Source organism: Priapulus caudatus, unplaced genomic scaffold (genome assembly GCF_000485595.1).
Source record: "Priapulus caudatus unplaced genomic scaffold, Priapulus_caudatus-5.0.1 Scaffold136, whole genome shotgun sequence".
NCBI lineage: Eukaryota > Metazoa > Priapulida > Priapulimorpha > Priapulimorphida > Priapulidae > Priapulus > Priapulus caudatus.
This window is the reverse complement of record NW_014577197.1, coordinates 123,553-145,068: the sequence shown is the minus strand read 5'-3', so window position 1 is coordinate 145,068 and position 21,516 is coordinate 123,553. Positions and strand designations below refer to the sequence as shown.

General features: G+C 41.2%; 2 protein-coding genes across 6 annotated transcripts in view; one reads left to right on the top strand and one right to left on the bottom strand.

Annotated features, from left to right (window-relative positions):
- Positions 1-5,377: 5,377 nt before the first annotated feature.
- LOC106806002 (uncharacterized protein C45G9.7-like) overlaps positions 5,378-21,516 on the bottom strand; it is a 25,614-nt gene continuing 9,475 nt past the window's right edge. Inside the window, exons 3-6 of the mRNA XM_014807829.1 lie at positions 20,554-20,626; positions 11,448-11,576; positions 9,703-9,780; positions 5,378-6,466 (exon numbers count right to left, since the gene is read on the bottom strand). Of these exons, the coding sequence (XP_014663315.1) occupies positions 6,353-6,466; positions 9,703-9,780; positions 11,448-11,576; positions 20,554-20,626 (394 nt within the window). The 3' untranslated portion in view covers positions 5,378-6,352. The remainder of the gene's footprint in view (positions 6,467-9,702; positions 9,781-11,447; positions 11,577-20,553; positions 20,627-21,516) is intronic.
- The window catches only part of LOC106806001 (nucleoporin NDC1-like), a 14,730-nt gene continuing 14,009 nt past the window's right edge, over positions 20,796-21,516 (top strand). For 2 of the 5 annotated variants that reach the window (XM_014807828.1, XM_014807823.1), the window contains exon 1: positions 20,796-20,991. The gene's annotated coding sequence lies outside the window, so the exon portion shown is untranslated. The remainder of the gene's footprint in view (positions 20,992-21,516) is intronic. The other 3 variants (XM_014807827.1, XM_014807826.1, XM_014807824.1) reach the window with 3 other exon arrangements.

Here is a 21,516-nt window from a genome sequence, read left to right as displayed (position 1 = left end):
TTAGTATTACATTGTAGTAACGCTGAGAGGGTCTATGTAGGGTATATGTAGGGTATATGTAGGGTATATGTAGGGTCTATGTACCCCAGGGTACTATCGGAGGGTACACTGGGTACGGTTCGATATATCGGAACGTACCCTGGTAACTATCTGATATGGTTAGGGTTAAGGAGTAGGCGTAGGCGACTCCCTAGACTCGTTAGTGGAGTAGGCGAGGTACGGTCCGGCATATTAGATGGTACCAGGGTACGTTCCGATAGTACCCTGGGGGACATATACCCTACATATACCCTACATATACCCTACATATACCCTACATAGACCCTCTCAGCGTTACTACAATGTAATACTAAAATTTCAACATGTGCACCGCATTGTCAATACTACAAATTGTCGCACGCAAATTGTCAATACTACAGTCTGAGTTTTTAGTTTACAACACTTGATACATAATATCACTATCAGGAGTCATCGAGTGTATAATATATTATTTCTATATTTTACACTCCTGATAATATCATGTTTCGCACCAAGCAGCAGTTTTGTTGCCTACAGTGGTCAGTTTGTTGAATGCTCTCAATGTTATTGTTGGCAACAAATACTTGCTGCCAAGAAACTCATAATAAACCAAACTAAAAACACGCAAGTTCCAGATAATTTTTTTTGCAAGCGATGGCCAGTTCAGGGCTTTCTTTCTGATCTCATTGACCCTATGTTACGGTCCGTACTTCATTTGATGTTAAACTTGGGTTGCATGTCATGTGCATTTGATGTGCAGCATGGTTGATTATAGTACTAGAGCTAGGTTGACTATATCTAGAATGAACACATGGGGGGGGGGGAGGTCAAACTAGGTCCCTTATGGAGAATCAATAGGACAGTACTGTTGGTAAGGGAGGGAGTGGAACTGTTATGGTTTTCTCAAGTTTCTGCCTGTGTGAGTAAGTTTTCTGCTTGTTTTTTTCTCGGGCAGCAAGTAGCCGCTTGATGAAAAAGCCCATTTCTAACCCTACATAATTTATTATGATACTTGGGCAACTGGATTTATGATATGAACATAGAGCACATTTCATATTATAATTATTATTTGGTCCAGTGGATATATATTGTAAGCGGAGACGTGCACCGCAAATGTCCTTTGGTTTTCAACTTCACACTGCGGACTCCCCCATTCTTCTGCGGACTCCCGCTTTTTGAGGGTAGCTAGGGATTCCGTTGAACTCACTTGTTCAAAAGTTAATTTCTACCCCTGTAGGCCTACATGTTATGTATTATCCACACATTGCTGTGTGCTGTGTGAAGTATAACACACTGAACTGAGCATGCACAGTCTACCCATTCCAACTTAGCCTGGTTGGGTATTTTGCTGCATGTTAAGACTTAGCGCGCGTCTGGCCCGGACTAGTCTGATGTAGAATCAAATTTTGCAGTCGGTACGGGGGTCTAAGCTGCTGCCACCAACTGCATGAGGACGCATGCCTACAATTTATCGTATCGTATCGTATCGTATCGTATCGTATCATCCTGATGATCTATAGACGGGCGACCGACTAAAGGAAATGAGAAAAATCGGTCTGAGCGCTAACACGCTTGACCATCGCCATAAAGAATCGTCTCGGAAACGAAAATCCGTTGAAAGCCACCACGTCTGTCGTTATCCCTCGTGGCAGTTGTGTGTTAGTCGACGAAGCAACAACTGTGAAAGCACCACGGCCACCCGCGTTGCGCCTGCGCCCATCAGCAGATTAGGCGCATTACCTTGCTCGCTGATGCACAGCAAGATGAAAATGGGGCCCAGAAAATTGACCAGATGGAGTTATTGTGTATGGGTTAGGATTCCCTAGATACCTTCAGGTGCATAATGTGACATACGGTTCTGTGACTGGCCCCCATGTGACTCTATATGTGTTGGTAATACATAGCAATGAGCAAGGAGATGTTGCAAGGAAGCCAGTTTGATATTTAGTGGAATGGCGGGAGGCACATCTTTTTGAGCGAATTTCGACGAGGTTTTTGCTTTTCCAGACGAAGCAAAAGTCTGCATGATTGATTGATACGCTATATACACGTTGGCAGAGGCCGCACAGTATCCAGTTTTATATGCGCATTATACAACTAGCCCGATATCCCCACGGTCGGTCTTTCACTGATGGTAATTATATTTGGAATTCACTGCAACGTCAATACATGTGATATCCCCGATACTACTACCCTGGCGAAAACTCGCTCGATGCCGCGAAACGACAAACCGAACGTGGCTGCGTGGCTATGCCAATTATAATCTCAGCAGCTGGATGAATGTCAAATCGGCAAATGTAAAGCCCTTTCGGCCGGTTCGCTAGCAACAACGGCAGCAGACGTGCGGAGCAGGCACTGTGTGTTCCTAGTCAGATTACGTTTTGGTTCGTGCCATTGCTCCAATGTCAGCACTGCAATGCCATTGCTCCAAGCAATGCCATTGCTCTGCAGCAATGCCATTGCTCTGCAGCAATGCCATTGCTCCAATGTCAGCACAGCAACGTTATGATGTCGGAACTACTTATCTCGCCGATTTTTTGAGGTGGGTGAGGATTCGTTACTGAGGAAATGTTAATTAAAAGTTTGATGCACAGCTCGCGAATGAGCACTAAAATGAGGCGCAATAAACTAGATGGTCACTGTGTTGACAGTGATTACACCATGTTACCAAAACCTCCCACCATTTTCATCATTGTGTCTCGTGGAACTTTCATGAGGAAGCCATATGTACGTGCAAAAGTAATTTTCACTTTGATTGTATACAAGTTTGAATGTTGAGTTAAATATAATGGGTCATTTGTCAATAAATTTTTTACCTTGCACGGTTTTGGCAATGCTAGGTTTTAAGTAAATCCTAAAATCACAATTGAATAATTACGATTATAACCCTGTTCATATATATAATCTGCATAATGACGTACACACAAATTATTAATAATTATTCATTATTATAATTAAAAATGATTAATAATCATAATTACATAATAATACAGCCTCATAATATAATCTGCATAATGATGTACATACTAATTATTGAGAAACCCAACTGTCACAATTTTAAAAGATACCGCAATCATCATTTCACCACACACAAACGAGACGGACGACGAAACAGACGAGATAGGGTGGTATTATTAGCTTTCAATTATTCCAATCTAAAAAATAATTTGATTCCGTAAAAATGTCCCTGCTGCACGCAGACGCTTAGCGACTAGCTACGTACAAATGTTCGCGATTCTAGAAAATGCTACGAGCTAACATGGCAGCCGTACCCACTACACGGCTTCTTCCAACGCAAGGCAACCCTGATCTCCGTGTGTATCGCACGCTGAGAAAAAGGCCTGATCCAACTTCATCCTCCCTCAGACCATACGCTGCCAATTTCCTACTCGCGCTGAGCGCATGCTCGCCACCACAGTGCCGACACAGAGCTTACTATCGACCCGATTCACCGATAAAGAGAATGCCAGCAGGGCTGTCGCAGTTACGATCGCGTGAGGGACCGACGCGAAAAGCTTTCATCAGTATGGCCGTATTCAGCAGCTCTAGGGCTGAGAGGGTCTATGTCCCCCAGGGTACTGCCGGAACGTACCCTGGTACTATCTAATATGCCGGACCGTACCTCGCCTACTCCACAAACGAGTCTAGGGAGTCGCTTACGCCTACTCCCTAACCCTAACCCTTAAACCCTAACCATATCAGATAGTTACCAGGGTACGTTCCGGTATACCGGACCGTACCCAGGGTACGTTCCGGCAGTACCCTGGGGGACATAGACCCTATGAGTGAGCGTCACTGGCAGTTCCAACAAATCAGTAAAAATAAAAATAATGTATAATCAATCTTATTGCACCACTAATAACTCTCCTATCTGCGGTAATAAACAACTCCTCACTGCAAAAGAAAAGACTAACGTCGGCGCGAATGCTGACTCTCTGCACTACGCTGCGTTACTCCCCATACATAATCCTAAGAGCTAATAAATACCTAGGTAATCCTGATAATCTTATAGGTGCATAGGATTATGTATGGGCAGTAACGCAGCGTAGTGCAGAGAGTCAGCATTCGCGCCGACGTTAGGCTTTTGTGAGGAGTTGTTTATTACCGCAGATAGGAGAGTTATTAGTGGTGCAATAAGATTTATTAAACATTATTTTTATTTTTACTGATTTGTTGGAACTGCCAGTGGTGCCAGTTTGAAATTGTCTGCACAATTTTTGATTTTTAACTCACCAGTGTGTACCGTTAACAACTTCATTCATATATTGGCAAATAGGAGTAGTAACTGGGACGACGACGGACAAGGTAATAAGTATGGTTATAATTTGGTCAGAAGATTCTATCCACCAACATGTTCTACTAGCATCTATGACAAATACGACATACGCATATACGCTCTCCTACGACATTATTTGTCATAGGAAGATTCTTCCTATGACAAATATAGTTGTATGTGTTGTGCGCATCATAGGCGTTTAGGAGCGCTATTATGAACGCAAGCAGTGAATTTCAGCTGTAAAGCGGAACGAAGTTGACTCGCCAATATTTGTCATAGGAAGAATCTTCCTATGACAAATAATGTCATAGGAGCGCGTATATGCGTATGTCGTATTTGTCATAGATGCAAGCAGAACATGTTGCATCCAGAATGCATTGGAACTGGAAGGCACACGTAGGAATGTGTATAATCATGCATGTTTCCGTTGGCTGAAAATAGCCGATTTGAAGTGTAATCATAGATATAAAATACAGAATCTGAAATTCTATATCTATGGTTACTGGTATATAATCGGAATCTCAACGCATGCAGAGAGGAGCTGAAGAAAACGAAGGCAGAATACCGGAACACTAAAGATCACAATGCGAGTAGCGTAATGATAATGATAAGTAATGATAGTGAAGAAAACGTGCTGATGTATTCAGTGACGCTGAAGGGGTCGTTGTCGTATATGTAGTATCCGAGGTGTCGGCGAGTATGTCGCCTACGCCTACTCCCTAGCCCTAACACCCTAACCTTATCAAATAGTTACCTCGGGTACATATTATACGCCATTATACGACAACGACCCTTCGTGCATTATTGACTGTGCCTACAGCTCATAGGGTCTATGTACCCCAGGGTACTATCGGAGGGTACACTGGGTACGGTTCGATATATCGGAACGTACCCTGGTAACTATCTGATATGGTTAGGGTTAAGGAGTTCTGGCTACGGGCCTGGACTAGGCATAACACAAGGGAGTTGAGTTACCAGACCTAGCGTGAAGGAGTCAACTTACTAAACATAGCATGGCGTGGGGGGGGGGGAGTTCACACAACACAAACCTGCACATCGACAATAAAAGTCCAAATCACAATCTAATGATTCGCATTTCGATTCTGCATCCGCCACAGCACAGATGGCTTATCGTCTGGTCGCCACAGCTCTAGCTGTCTCTGTGCGTGGTTACATGGCATGGGCACAACACGGATTGCTCAAAATAAATAATCTCAATTTACAAGAATCCATCGAAAATTTCACTGCAGAGTCATACATTGACAAACTGAAGCATACCATATTTGTAAGCATTATTTTTTTAGAACGATTCGCGTGCGATTTAGGCCTACAACATTAGGCCTGATATAAAAACAAGTACATATTAATTAATATTATTATGAAAAGGGGCAGCAGAGCCTTGCTGGTTGAGCTCACAGTGAATTGCCAAAGTTATCATTTGATTTTGCCTCGATTTTTTTTCGAAAGTGTCTATAATATAAACAAGATACAACCTCCACAAGGCACCATGACCACCTAAAATGGGCAAAACACGTACGCGTGGATATTCAGCAAAGCCGTGCACCGATACGTAATAAACGTACACTGATGACAACAATATATCAAATCCAGGGGACAGAAAAATACTCTGTAACAAAACAAATTGGTCCACTTTCATTTACAGACCCAGGCGCTTGGTTCCAATACCGTACAGCCACTTATATCTGTTGGCATGGCTATAGCAAGCTACAAGGCAGCTACAGGCTCACAAGCTATCAGCTGTACGATTAATATTTTACACCTAACAAAATTACGATTATAAACAGTGATCACAACTTCCACATCGATTCGCTACATTAAGTAAAATGTTAGATATTCAATAATTATAAAATACATTTTAACTTTGAACATGCAATATACACCAAGTAATGTGCATGCCAATAAATTTCGCTTGCTAATCTTTTTCTATATTCAAGTAAATATGCACAACAACTTTGTTTACCCAAATCACTGACAAAAAATAACATAGGTATTTTTAGTCAGTGCCCAAACGTTACAAAAGTCTGCTGCCAGATGGTGCTACTGTAGTGGTGGGACTCCTGGTCGCGTTACTAGCATGTTTAGGATATCAAACTTCTGAATGTATTCCACCGCCTTCTTATGCGTGACCATGGTGAAGTCATAACCGTTTACCTAAAAATACGTAAACAAAATTAAAGAATATGCTAGAGAAGTATCCATGGGCTATTTAAATTAATTAAATTTTATGTTCTATTAAAGATTTAATCGAGGTATCTGTTCTCTCGTTAAGTCAGATTTGCATGTACAGTCGTATACCCGAGTTGGCTCCAACTCGTGCATCGAAAAGCCATACCACAGGCAACTGAAACGTCTCAATAAAAAATAATAATGGTAAATAATCGCGAAATATATTTACTACCAGTCTTAATGTTTCTCTACTCTCTTTCGCCTATTATTGTCGATTACTTCCTGTAAATGCCGTTTAAATGCTCCTCTGCAACACACGACTACACCGCACGCACGAAACTGTGCACAAACAACACATATAATATAGCAGGTAGGAAAGCGCGATGCCAAAATTCGCTCGACGCACGCTTGATTTCCCACGATTACAGAACAAATACTCAACCAATCTACTCCATCTTTGTTGCTATTTGAAGACCAGTGTTCACTTGTTCGAATTATAACTCTGTCTTTTGTTCTTACCTACTCCAGCCAGAGACATCTCGTGAAATAATTCTCAAAATTCCCACTCCGCGGTTTTGTAAATGGGAGCGAGTGCCTGTTTGTCATCCGAAAATCCCAAACTGCGCTACTCGATCTTTTGACCAATCACTATAGTCGTGTGTGTGACGCAATAGCTACATCGCACCGCCCAGTTTGAGTTGCGGGGCTCGAGCTGGAGCTCGGAGGCCGGCAGCAGCTCATCCCGGCATGCAATGCGCCGCCATTAGGCCTACTCGTGTATAAACAGACACTCAGGAATTTTGGGAATGATTTCACGAGACATCTCTGGCTGGAGTAGGTAAGAACAAAACTGTTATAATTCGAACAAGTGAACACTGGTCTTCAAGCAACAAAGATGGAGTAGATTGGTTGAGTATTTGGTCTGTAATCGTGTGAAATCAAGCGCGCGTCGAGCGAATTTTGGCATCACGCTTTCCTACCTGCTATATTATATGTGTTGTTTGTGCACAGCGGTGTGCGTGCGGTGTAGTCGTGTGTTGCAGTGGAGCATTTGAACGACATTTACAGGAAGTTATCGGCAATAATAGGTGAAAGAGAGCAGAGAAACGTTAAGCCTTTGGTAGTAAATACATTTCGTGTTTATTTACCATTATCATTTTTTATTGAGACGTTCCAAGTGCCTGTGAGCCATCGACCCATCTATACCTGTATATCTGTATTACCGTCAATACCTATCTACTGATGTTGTCTGTTTGTGGTTGTTGTTGTTTTTATTGTTGTTGTTGTTGTTGTTGTTGCTGCTGTTGCTGTCATTGATGTTGAACGGTGGGCTGCACTTGAGCTAGACTGAGATTGGACGATGGATAAACGCCCATTCGCGTCAAAAGTCGATAGATGTTATGTTGCATTGTGTTATGCTATGCGGTGTTCAATTATTTGAATATATTTACTGTAATCCTGGTATGGGAGGCTGAACGAGTGCTATGCCTGTGCTAGAATAGGTGCAACCTGTAGCTAAGGCGGCAGAGAAAGCTTATCTCCTCACCAGTGACTTATGAAAGCCTCTCCACCTCTCAAAGAGGTACTAATCATTAGTAATGTGGCTTGGTTCACAGCCACTCACAGCCTGTGAGAGCCACTATTCAAGAACCTGGCAACATTTTATATATATATATATATATATATATATATATATAGTTACTTATTATCATGCAGTAAAACTGGCTAGCACTAGCAGAATTCATTCGTCTTAGGTATGTCATAACACCTGTTTTATTTATTCAACCTCGCATTTCGTGAACGTAATGGGTTAGGTTTGGAAGCAACGGGATCGCCTCATATCCACTCCTTAGCCTAGAATAGGAAAATCGTTAGTGAATCCCCCTGTGCAACTAAAACCGGCGTGACACTTTAGAACGAACGTGCTTGCCTTTAGACTAATTTTCGTTTGTATCTTTTGTCAAGCCATGAACAGTCCCTCTGCGCTCAATTGAGATGAGCCTCCAGTGTTCAGAGATGCATTTGTTCGCGTGTGGGACACACGGAATAGGCCATTAACAATCCTAAGGACTAGAGATGCTTTTACGCTTACGTGGTTTAGCGCAATGCAGTTTTTACTTGGTTCCAAAAACCAGCATCTAACGCCTAGACACTTTACGCTCACAAAGTTTAGCTTAGCGCCGTTGTTACATTGTTCCAAGAACCAGCTTCTAATGGAGTACGTGAACTACTTTTTAAACACGTGACTATGAAATTCAGTACAACCATCCACGGTTTCATCATGGGTGTAAGGGGCGGGCACGCACTAGTTATATACGAGCCACTCTCCATCCGCGTTAACCCACGGTGCACATTGCATATCTGATACCATAATAGTAAGTAGACTTCCGTTATATCTAAAATCATTTATGACGTTCAAACGCGTGAACCAAAACTGCAATGAGCATTGTACAATATGAATATTCATGGAAGAATATTCAATTAGTTAACCACATATCAGTCCCCTATCATATATTTCAATGAGCAAGAGCATACAACGCCACTAGATTAGATTGACAAATCTGTGGTATATATTTCAGAATATATGAAGGTGGACAGCATGCAGAATACATTGTATAAATGGTGTCCTGAAATATGTATAGAAGCACATGCACATATACAGACACACTGTGCATGCGTGCATTTGACCTATGAATAATAATACAAATGTTACGTAACGTAATTAATCTAATCAAATTAGCCCCAAGCGATGTATCACGCAATTAATTTGCTCCGTGAGTTTTTACAGCAATATAATCCCATTATAGAATTAAATACAAATAACTGCCATGGTTTCTGCAGTTTAACAGTCAAGCACCTAAAATTAAATAACCATAGATTATAGTAGCCCCATGACGAAAATGATTGAACAGCACGATGATAAACCAGACGTAGGCAATGTTGAATTTTGGCTCTTTTTTATTGATTTATATTCCCTTTTATATCGTGACATTTTTCATACTATGTAGCAGCATGTGAGAGGAGCATTTTTCAATTACGCTCACAGCCGACTCAAAACCTACTTAGGTTTCAGTTACCCGATACGTAAATTCTGACGGGGTCTGTCGGCAGTAACCGAGAAAAATCAATCGCACACTATCGGGGACGTCTAACGACCCACAAAAGCTAATCTCACAAGCTCACCGTGTAAGTATTCTAATGAACTAACTCTAGATAAGTACCTGCAATATTTTATCATGAGTTTGTAAACCGGCCCCCGCCGCTGGGCTGTCCTCTTGGACGTACGTGACGTAGACGCCCTGCAGAAGAAATATTAACGGTTGTATCCGTATTAAACGTTGATTAGAATATTACTCAAATAGTTAAAATTCATTAATTAATTATTAGACAAGCTGGATATCACTCATCTCTTTAGGGGCTTTTGCATCGACTCAAACATAAAATGAGTGAATGGGCATGTTTGGATGGATGGACGGAACGATGGATGAATGACTATGTAGATAGATAGATGGGTCATAAATTGATAGATGAAGAGAGTTACAGATAGACAGATTTTGGAATTTGGCAGGTTCATTATTAATTAAACATAAATTAATCTGCTAATTTACTTGATATATTTGTTTTAAATATTAATGTGGAAAAAGCAGCATTACAATGTGAATTTATAAAGCATTTTTTCGTTTTTCCATTACCTAAATTACTTTACTCATTTTAGCGAGATTTAAATATCTGCTGTTAACGTCTGAAAACACTACTTATGCTAATGCACGTAGAAAAACACCCCCTGGTCGCAATAAAAGCCTTCCCACAGTTCTATGAAAAATTTAGATCATGAAGAAAGACGAACAACTAGTGATGCTTTTGCTCATACCCCAAGCGATGTCTTTTTGTAACAGTGAGCCTCGGCCCATTAAATTTTAATAGTACAAGTGGCATTGAAAATAGATGTCAAAAAGTAGAATGATGCATTACTATATTATATATATATATATATATCAGGGTTCTCCAAGCTTTTTCATTATAGCATGGCGGGTGCTGCCTTTACGGTCCTATAGGTGCAAATCGCCGAAGGCGGTTTGCGTGCTAGGGGGGTCCGGGGGCTATGATATTTCGCATGGCGGCTATGATATTTAGAGTAGCGGGTGCATTATAGGATGGTGGGGCTCGACGATAGCCTTGTAAGCCGCCAGGCTATATATATAAGTGCTCTTGGAGAACCCTGTATATATATCAGGAGTAGATAATAGGTATTCCTTATTATCTACTCCCGATATATATATATATGTATATATAAATATATACACACACATAATCTATAGCAGAGCCACACTAGTAATAGAATAATTCCTTATAAGTTATAGTACCTTACCTACCACAATCCCTACCGTACCAGACAAAAAACCTCTGGTGATTGATGTAAAATTGCAACCTTCCATACAGTAAACTCTCACGGGAATTCACGTGTCTATCTATGCATGCACGCTATCTACGTACTACATTGCTCTGTCACATTGAAATGCTGTCTCGAAAGCTAGACATGCTGAACTGTTAACTTTACAAGTTTAGGAAGCCATGGGAAATCTATCAAATCCCCAAACTGATATCATAGCAACTTTGCGCTGCTGGGATGCGCGATCCGTATTTCATCTCTGTGTGAATTTTAACTTGAATGAATTATTATCCATCTGCAAAGCGCAAACACTCACATAGGGATCATGCATGCAGTGGAGATGCTGACGCACAATGAAAAGGCTTCTGACAGCTCATTCGTTTTCATTTCTAGGCACGTCATGCACTTCCAAAAATTAGGACGATGAATATTTTGTAACCCTGGGACATAAATCCCTAATAGTCCAGAGCAGCTGCATCTTTTTCAAATACTTAAAAAAAAAAAAACTTAAAATACTAAATTATTAACTATTACTCCATTAGGATGTAATTTTCTGCTCAAATTGAATTTACGCACATTATCTTTATACCCATGTGGACTCTTCTTATAGTCTTGGTCGATGCCGCCTCCTATCCGAAACCCGCATTTCAATGTTGTGGTCCCATCGGAATTCTGTAGAGGTACCTTTTTTAGCACAATTGGAATCTGAAAAGTGGTATTGTTTTAGCTAATGCAGACGTCTATGATGGAGCGAAATTCCAAGCCGAGCATGAAACAAAGTGATTTTTTGTAATTCAAACATTTTAAAGTACTGTGCAATTTAGACAGTTTTAAATAACACACACATGCGCGCGCACACGCACACACGCACACGCGTGCACACACACACACACACACCACACACGTGCGCGCGCGCACGCACGCACGCACACACAAATATTTCGTTGTAAATCTATATTGTTATAAATAAGTAAATTGCTAGGTACAAGGTAATATCAGAAGAACATTATTTATGCATGTATATAAGCATCATATTCCTCTAATGAGATTAACAATTACATACTTTACTTTATTGGTTTATTAGACCTAATATCTGATTGCAAAAATAATTAAGTCAATTTGGTGCAATAACTACAATATCAAATTAATTCACAGAAGACAATTTTAATCATTGATATATATACTGATATGATCAGGAGTGTCATAATATAGACTGTGTATATGCATCTATGGTATATGTTATAAAAAAAAAATTCCCGGCCGTGCCTATATGAAGCATAGAGCGGTGCCTATCTCAGTTTCCTTTTAACCCGAGGCCACGTAGCTCTGCTTTCACAGTAAATACTACAGCGGGGGGGGGGGGGGGAGTTAGTCCACCGGTAGCACTGCGAGTTAACTTTCCACACTCTATCTCTATTTGCTGAGTGAAAAGTAGAGAAGCAGTGTGTACCATTTTCAAGTCTGGTATGACCCGGTCGGGATTCAAAACCCCGACCTTCCGCATGCGAGATGAGCACGACTGTCTATATAGACAGTCAATATGATGACACTCCTGATATAATCACAATATGCATTAGTTTCACACGTCACATTTGAACCTTGCTCCTGGACTGGCTTCATGGTGGATATTGAAATATTATCACGAATTTAAAAAAAAGCTAAGCGTCTTCAGAGTCTTAAACCTAGTGTATTTACACAGCCACACATACTTCACACATTATTGTGTGTGTGCGTGCATGCGTATGTATAGGCAGATATAACGGATACACTCCAAACCTGAACTTAAGGTATGTCGTCAGTATCCGGTGTACAGCAACTATTTGGCGACTACAGTAGTTTCTATTACGTTCATGGTTATACGATTATACGATTATACAATAACCTATAATCAAAACTGCTCAAAACCCCACGTGCAGGCACCGTGACTGGCTTTCTGCAGCATATATGCATCGTCATCGTGAATCGCTACAACGCGAGTCTAGTCCAAGGCGATACATGTTCTTTTGCCAGAGGATCTCATTAGAGCAATTTGCAAAAGCATCTAATAGTGATAATGCATTTTGTGAGGTGATTTCGCACATGCATGCATGCAGGGTTTCTTCTGAGGGAAATTTAGACAAAGGAGGTAATGGCCAGTTTGGGGGAAAAATGCGCATGATGGATTCAAAGGCGTGCCGTAGGAAAAGTGTAGACCCCGTGTTACATGACCTAATAAACGCACATGGCAATCTAAATATGCCAGAAGCACGTGGTGATCTATTTATTTTTGGGTTGACACTATTTTGACAACGGCGGGTAAATACAGGAACATTTTCACAACGGCGATGTTAAATTTGACAACGGCGGTGCGCCACTGTGCCTCTTATGTATAAGAAACCCTGGCATGCACACGCCTCTGATGACACCTCCATTACTGTTATCAAAAAAGTGGAAAAAAATATAAATTGCTAACTATAATATGAACACGGTTAGCAACTTCTACTTTTTCGCACTCAAACTTCAATAGCACTTGTGCATATTTTTTTCCAATCCCCGTAGTTACCACGACGTGTAGGAACATATATGGAGATCAAGTGATACGTTCTTCATCACAGGATAAACACAGGCAAGTGCACTCGCTGGTATCACACACAATAACTAGACAGAGTGCACTCACGGAGAGAGCATACCTCTGTCAGCGACATACGCCATACACCATACGACTCATGAACACACGAATAACCGACGATATACGCCAATGTGCTCGCTCGCTCGTAGCAGCCGCTCGTTGCTGCTGCTCGCTGACATGTACACGCTCGCTGGCTCGCTGCGCTGGCTGGCTCGCTGACTCGATGCGCTAATATCGATCGCGCGAACACACTAACACACTACACACGAACACACGAGAGCGAAAACATAACCTCCCCTCCAACTCCGTTGGGCGGAGGTAAATATCATTAAGAAAAGGGCTTAGCACTCAAAATAAACTAACATTGGTTGAACCGTAACAGCATTAACAAGAGCCGCAGAGCGTCTGAGCTCATCTGAGGTCTGTTGCTACGGTTATAAAACGTAACATTTAAGTCGTGCGTATCATTTCAGCAACCTTCTGCATTCTGCATACCTCCCAAATCCCATTAGTTGATACAAATGGCGTGCCTGAAACTCCTGTTTTATGGTGCATTGTGACCCTAATCCTAGCCCTAACCCTATTCAAAAAAAAGAAGAAAAGTTAATCGTTGTAAAAATTATTTGTTGTTATTAAATTGTTGTAAATAAATCATGTAAATATTTGCGTTAATTGGAAAAAAATAGTTAAATGGATAAAGATAGAAAAATACAGAAAACAGGTAAATAATAAAAAATCAGATGGGATTCGATCCAAGGACCTTTGAGTCGTAACACCTGTGCTGTAACCGTTCGGCTATCCAGGCTTATTGGCTTTATAGATTATGGATGTGCCATGAATATAAAAACACTGTGACATTATTGAGGCAGTTCAGGAATCCATGTTTACCCCTCCTCTTGAGGGTCAAAATGTTATCAGACACTAATTACTCTTCACACGTCAGTGGAATTTGGAAAGCACATTTCATGGTCCTTTCAATAAAGTGATAAGAATGGTACAGGTAGGTAAGCGCTGAAACAAAAAAGTTTTTCACTCTGTCCATTAGGCCATGTCCTAAGAAAATGTCTGATATCTGACCTTTCCCCCACTGCCCTTTGACCTGTGACCTCCAATTTCGCACTGGTGATGGGTTTCCTGCCCATCACACTATACACCGAATATTAAGAGCATAGGTCGAGCCGTTATAAGATTTGTGCCGCAATTCCGTATTTCCTCCTATACCTTTAAGTTAAGGGGGAAATATTCCCCCTCCGTTTACACATCTTGACCTTTGACCCTTGACCCCCCAAATTTGTCATCCCGAGTCCTTTTTACGATCCCCCCCACGTCCCGAATATCGTGACCGTACGTCGAGCGGTTAAGATTTGTGCCCAACTGTTGACGCACGCACGCACGGACGGCCGAACGGACAATCATGTGATTCTATAGTACAAGCTGCATCTGACTAGTCAGATGAGCTAATAATTGCCAATGTATCCTGAACAGGTGGGTGTATGTATATATATAGGGTAAGTTTCTAGCCAGTACATTCTAGCTGGAAGAATTTACTGATGAGTTGATGCCATTCTAATTTTTTTAAATCAAGTTAATTAAATTCAATGATAAAAATGAATACGAAAAATCGATGCTTTGCTGACACATTATATATTAACACCATGGTGCTCCGCAAATGATGACACGTGCATGCTAATCAAGCATGTTATGCATGCCTAGCATATTCCATCTCCACATCAACACGTGCCTGCATATCTATGCACATAAATTGCAATTTAAAAACATAAATTGCAGAATGACCTCCACACACATATTTGCACGAAATTCTTCAATCCCCAAGTTCTAGGGGTTCTAAAGTTCTAGTTTCTAGTTCTAAAGTTCTAGTTTTTAGTTCTAAAGTTCTAACTACACGACAATGTATATACATGATAAATGATGCATATTGCAATCGCAATCAAGTATAAGATCAGGAGTACATGAATAAGAGATTACTCTCACTGTTATTATTATTACTATTATATTCTCCTGATAACATGTCTCTACATTATGCACTCCTGGTAAGATTAAATCAGCAGAGGATAATCTAAAAATTCGCACCTGGTAGATAACGCCACAGAGAAAACTAGTGTACATGCACTCACTCCGTGTATCAAACCTGACAAGAAGCCTATAGGCTTATAGAAAACGACTCACCTTATAAAATACCTCTATCCCAGCCTGATATTCCATCACCATATAGCCTCAGCACAGCCTTTCGCATGCATACACTAGACTTCACGACCGTGCGAACGCACACATCACGTTCATATAGTAACCGCAGCACACCGTACACTATTCCACATAACCACCAATAATTCCCGCGTGCCTGTTGTCTATGTGACTATCTATCATACGTATATACCTATAACAACAAAGAGCACGTAAGAGAAGCTCTCTTGATTGATCACCACCGCATAACACGTCTACAACACTGATCGCAGCAATATGCCCTGCAGAGCAAAATATGCAGACGTGGGCAGTGCTGCATGCGCTGCGCGCGCACCGGTACCGAGTTACTAACTCTGCATTCCTCAGGTTGAGTAGGAGGATGCTGTTGCCACGGCAACGGGAGCGACTCGCTGCAGCTGCGAAGCTCTGCCTTCCTAATGAATGATAGACGATGATTGTTTGCAACAACCAGAAACGTCAGAGTTCAGCATCACAAAAGCCAGTAATGCTACGTTCTTATGTTGTTATTTCTTTTGTTAAAAGCGATTAAAACAACATGAGAAAAATCGAAAAATTACACAAACACTGGGCACAATAAAAATAAATTGACTGCAAAAATGTGCAAGAATGCCTTGAAGATAAGCCCCCCCACCCATAAGCAGAAGAATAATTATGTTGCAAAGCCCATAGGGGGATTACAATATATATATCGAATTCCAACAAAATCCTAATTCATAAAAAATACCTTCCCTGAATAACACATACAGAATAGCATTTTTGAAGCAATGCCAAACGAATTTTCACATGCCATAACATACTCTTCAAAAACGAGGTCATATTTCAAAATTATCCTGACTCCCAATTACCTTTCCTACATTATTAGAGCACTCTCTAATAGGTGCATGCTAATACTTTATATCCCAGGAAAAAATTATCCCAAAGCACCCAATTAACTCTCAATAATAAAGCCTCCCTAACAAATGCATATATTAAAATAGAATAGCACGTTCTGAACAATGATAGATGGTTTCTGTCACTCTATGACAGACACATCTACAAGGGATTTACATCCAGCTCTCTCACTTTACAGGGTGTCTGGGGCTTTTCCCACCATTTTCAGCACCCTCACTGGGTATAATAATTGAGGGGGGAGTAAAATCACTACACTAGGACTGGTATAATTAACACGCCCATGTACTCTTTACAGCTGTAGCCAACTTCCTGCCCACCCATGGCTATATACGTTGATGTAGGTCTGCATAACAGATAGCTTTGTACAGGTATAGCCGACTATCGAGTAACCCATGGCCGAGTGTGGGCGTAAATGCATAACATGTAGCATTGCACAGCAGCGACATACAGACTGGTAAAGCAAGACCGTGTGTAGGTGTGAACGTAGGTATTGTACGTAGTGTTGTACGGGTCCGACCGACTGTCTGGTAACTCACCTGGAGGGAGAGGGTGGGGGAGGGGGCTCTAATAGCAAAAGCAGTTCAGTCCTTTGTTAACAGTCAACAAATCCATGTTTAACACCTCCTCTTAGGGTCAAAAGGTTATCGCGACACTTACGTCTTCGCATGTTCGCCGGATAAGTACATTGGTCTTGCGTCGCTTCTCAACTAAAGCCTATAAAAGGCTAGGTCACCGACCTGAGTTCAAAAAAAGTTTTTCAATCGCTCCGTCAGACCATGCGTCCTCCGAAAAATGTCTAAACTCTGCCCCTGTGCCCCATTGACCTTTGACCTCTGACCGTCCAATTTCGGCTACAGTGATGGCTTTTCCTAGCATGATCAGTGCTCGAAAAGGAAACAACGATGTGTTGTCCTGCGCGACAACCCCAGCTCAAAACGAGTTCCGCAACAATTTCCGTTGTCCCAAAAAATTCTCCAAATCTCCTATTTTCAATCCTCATAATAATATGAGCAGAAAATACCCAAAACAGTGGCGTAGCCAGGATTTTTAACAAGGGGGGCCAAAACAGCCGAACGCTGCGCAAAATAGTGTATGAACTTCATATTTTACTGCGCTCCATGCCGAAAAGGTGACATTTTCGTTCATGCTTCTCTGCTTCCAAGGATATGTAATTGGTCTCAGTGGCGGGTCTAGATTCCAAGGGGGGGGGGTGAAACAGGCGGCGGGCTATGGGGGTCCTCCTTCCAGAAAATTGGGCAACTTGCTGGTCTTGCTGGTTCCAAAACTGAGTTCCCATCTCAATTAAATCGAAACTGACATATACAGGTGTTGGAAATAGGCAGCTGGACTCATATTTTTATATTATCACGATATTTAATTCTCGATTATGATTTCTTGATGAGCTAGAAAACACTCGCGATTTGAAGTTGAACTGAACATTATTGTCCAGCCTAGCCTATACAGCAGTTGGTTGGATTGATGTTCATTCATGATGCAAAATATTGAAAGCAAAAGGTTATACACCATAGATTAATTGGGTACCACGCATATATAAGATAGCCGAGTCGGTTTAGAGTTAGTGTTAGGGTTAGGGATAGGGTTTCTTGGTTGTCCACCGGACAATGTCTCAGATTGGTTAGGTTGTCCGGCGCAAATTCTGGTTGTCTCGGACAACCGGACAACGCTTATTTCGAGCACTGATGATGCTATACACCAACCATCACGAGCCTAGGTCGAGCTGTTTAGATTTGTGCCGCAATTCTGCATTTCCTCCCTATACCTTAAGTTAAGGAGGGAATGTTCCCCCTTCTTTTACCTCTTGACCTTTGACCTTTGACCCCCCAGCTTCGACATCCCAACTTGTTTTGACGACCCCCCCCCGACGTCCCAAATATCGTGACCGTACGTCAAGCGGTTAAGATTTGTGCCCAACTGTTGACGCACGGACGGACGAACGAACGCACGGAAAGACAGACGCACGCTCATGCGATTCTACAAGCTGCATCTGACTATGTCAGATGAGCTAAAAATTCAACAGAAAATACTGATATATAAATATTTAAATCAGGATTGAAAAAGGGCATGTATAATATAGGCAACAGACAGATGTAATGGGTTTATGTGGCTACCAGATTTTTCCATGAATTGCTGTACTGAGATCCAAGGTTTTTGGGATCCAAGGAATGTCCAACTGTGCTGTCTTTCCCCAATTCGGATAAAATGCCCATCTAGGTGAAGTAACTTGGAATATTGCAAGACAATGTGCAATGTGGTTGTCCTCTGCCCTTGATCTTTGACTGCCAGTTTGGAACTCTTAATGTTCATTCAGCTTTCCCACTAAATTTAAAATTTGACTCATGTGGGCACGGCTATTTATAATTTAGATTTAAGCTCATGGCACACATGAACTATCTGAACTGTGCAATAGCAACGGGCTGCAAGAGGAGTGAGCAAATCCAGGATTACTAGTGCTGGATAGTAGCTACTTTTATATCCTGCTTTGTTTCAAGGGTAGTTTGGATAAGACAGAAAGCTACCTGGTGAATGTTCAGTATTTATATCGAGAACCCTTCGAATCACATGGACACACATGACTAGCATGAATAAAATAGATTATCGATTCATTATATATATCCATATCTATATAGTATGAGTAGTATCTATCTGTCTATCTCTCTCTCTCTCTCTCTCTCTCTCTCTCTCTATATATATATATATAAGTATATATATATAATATATATTAAATATATATATATATATTATACATAATTAATTCTATTCATGACGCAGTGAGTATACATTACAGCCATCTGTTTTTGTAGTTTCAACCGCCTGTATTATTTCGATCCCCATGTACACATTCGGTCATACGTTATACTCGTCTGTATCCATGCCAACCATGTGTCTGTATCAGCACAATTTCTGTGTATGCATTGTATCCATTGTAGTACAACTGGTGGTACAGGTAGAACTGCAGCAATCTGTTCCCACCTCGTGTGAATGCGTTGTAGTCAGTATATTCTGTACACGGCACAAATTGAGTAAACACAGAGAGGTAAAGAGTGACACAAAACTGCCGTGTGTATTTGAGATGTAATAGTGCAGTCTGATGGTCAGAAAATGTCAAAATAGGGTGACATTGGACTTGAACACATTATTACCCACTAATTTTGAGATTTTTTTAGCCACACTCCCTTTGCTTAATTAATCACAACAACCAACATAAAATTCAATCTTCGGTTAGCATGTTCGCGGGGACACACGTTGGCATGCCATCATGGGCCTCGCATGCTCAATCCTAGTTTGGTCTAGTATCGCACAGCTTGGTGGGCGTCCCTGGCCCACCAGTCATAACCAATGACGACAGTTATATATACACTATACCATGGGATCTTAACCTGTGGTACACGGACCCCGTGGATGGGCTTCAGGGGGTCCGTGAACCCAATTGTATGCAAAATTTTGTGTTTATCTGCTTATGTGCACATGAACATGTTTTTCTGGGAAGGGGTCCGTAGCTTTCACCAGCTTCTCAAAGGGGTCCATGACTCGAAAAAGGTTAAGAACCACTGCACTATACAATACTGTGGAGAGAGCCTCGAGATACAGACATAGTCACGTACATAGCACTGCTATTAGCAGTGCCAGCGACGCGAACGCACGCACGCACGGACACACACCCACCTAGATACAATAATCTAACCCAAACACAGGATAGGGTGTGACCTATCCTGTGTTTGGGTTACATTATTGTATCTAACACCCACCCGATTCACACTTACACAGTGTGAGCACAACATTGGCAACAAACATTCACATTGGCATTGCCAGTCGCATATGAGTAGAGTACTATCACATCGCTTTCTACTAGTATTTTAGCTCATCGCCGCGCAGATGCTTATAGCAGATATATATGCATTTATAAAAGCCACTAACATTTAAAAAATATAGATAACTTACACTGAGACATTCAAATGGAGCACCAGGTTGTTGATTTTCTGGTGACTCATACGCCATCTTCCATGTTTGCCTACTTCCGCGTAGAGTTTCTTTGTGACACTTCAATGTCAAATGGGTGGAACCAGGAATTGCAATAACATTTACATAAGCAATAATTTTACATAAAACATAATAACGGTCTAATGTAAACTTATTTCAATAAGTAAAATAAGAAACATTGATAATGTATTTTTCTGGATTATCGTATCTGCAGAGAGGTGTGATCGTCGAGATCGACATGGCGGTTTGTTCAAGTGCGAAGTCCTGATTAAATTTGCCGACAAACATCACATTGCTTAAATTACACACACATGTATGGATTTTTATAGTTGAAGTATACCCACTAAGACCTAAGCTTTCTATTGTTTAGATGAAACGTACTGGTTAATGCCTATTACGGTAATTGTTTACCTAAATACTAGTACTCGGTAGTACAGTGAGTGAACGGGCATATGATAGTACAATACATACGCCACGGGCACGGGTATGATACGGCGTGGACAGGCCCACACTCGCCACAGCCTACAGGCTACAGGCACGTACAGGCATTTGGAGCGTTTCAATAAAATATAATGCTAAATAAATAGGAAATCTATTTGCTGCCAAAGTCATAATGTTTCTATACTCTCTTTCACCTATTATTGCTGACAATTTCCTGTAAATGCCATCCAAATGCTCATCTGTAAACACACGCCGCTGCCATGCATTGCTGCTGCGGCTGCATACTGACACATATATATATATACAGAGTGGCTAAATGCCCGGCAGGCGGGCACGGTCTTCGATTTACTAAATGCCCGGCAGTTCCTAACCTAGACCGAATAATTCTGTCCCATATAACCTTTTTTATATTTTGGTGAGGGTTATTGGTCTTGATGGTCTCCAATAACCCTCGCCAAAACATAAAAAAGGTTATATGGGACA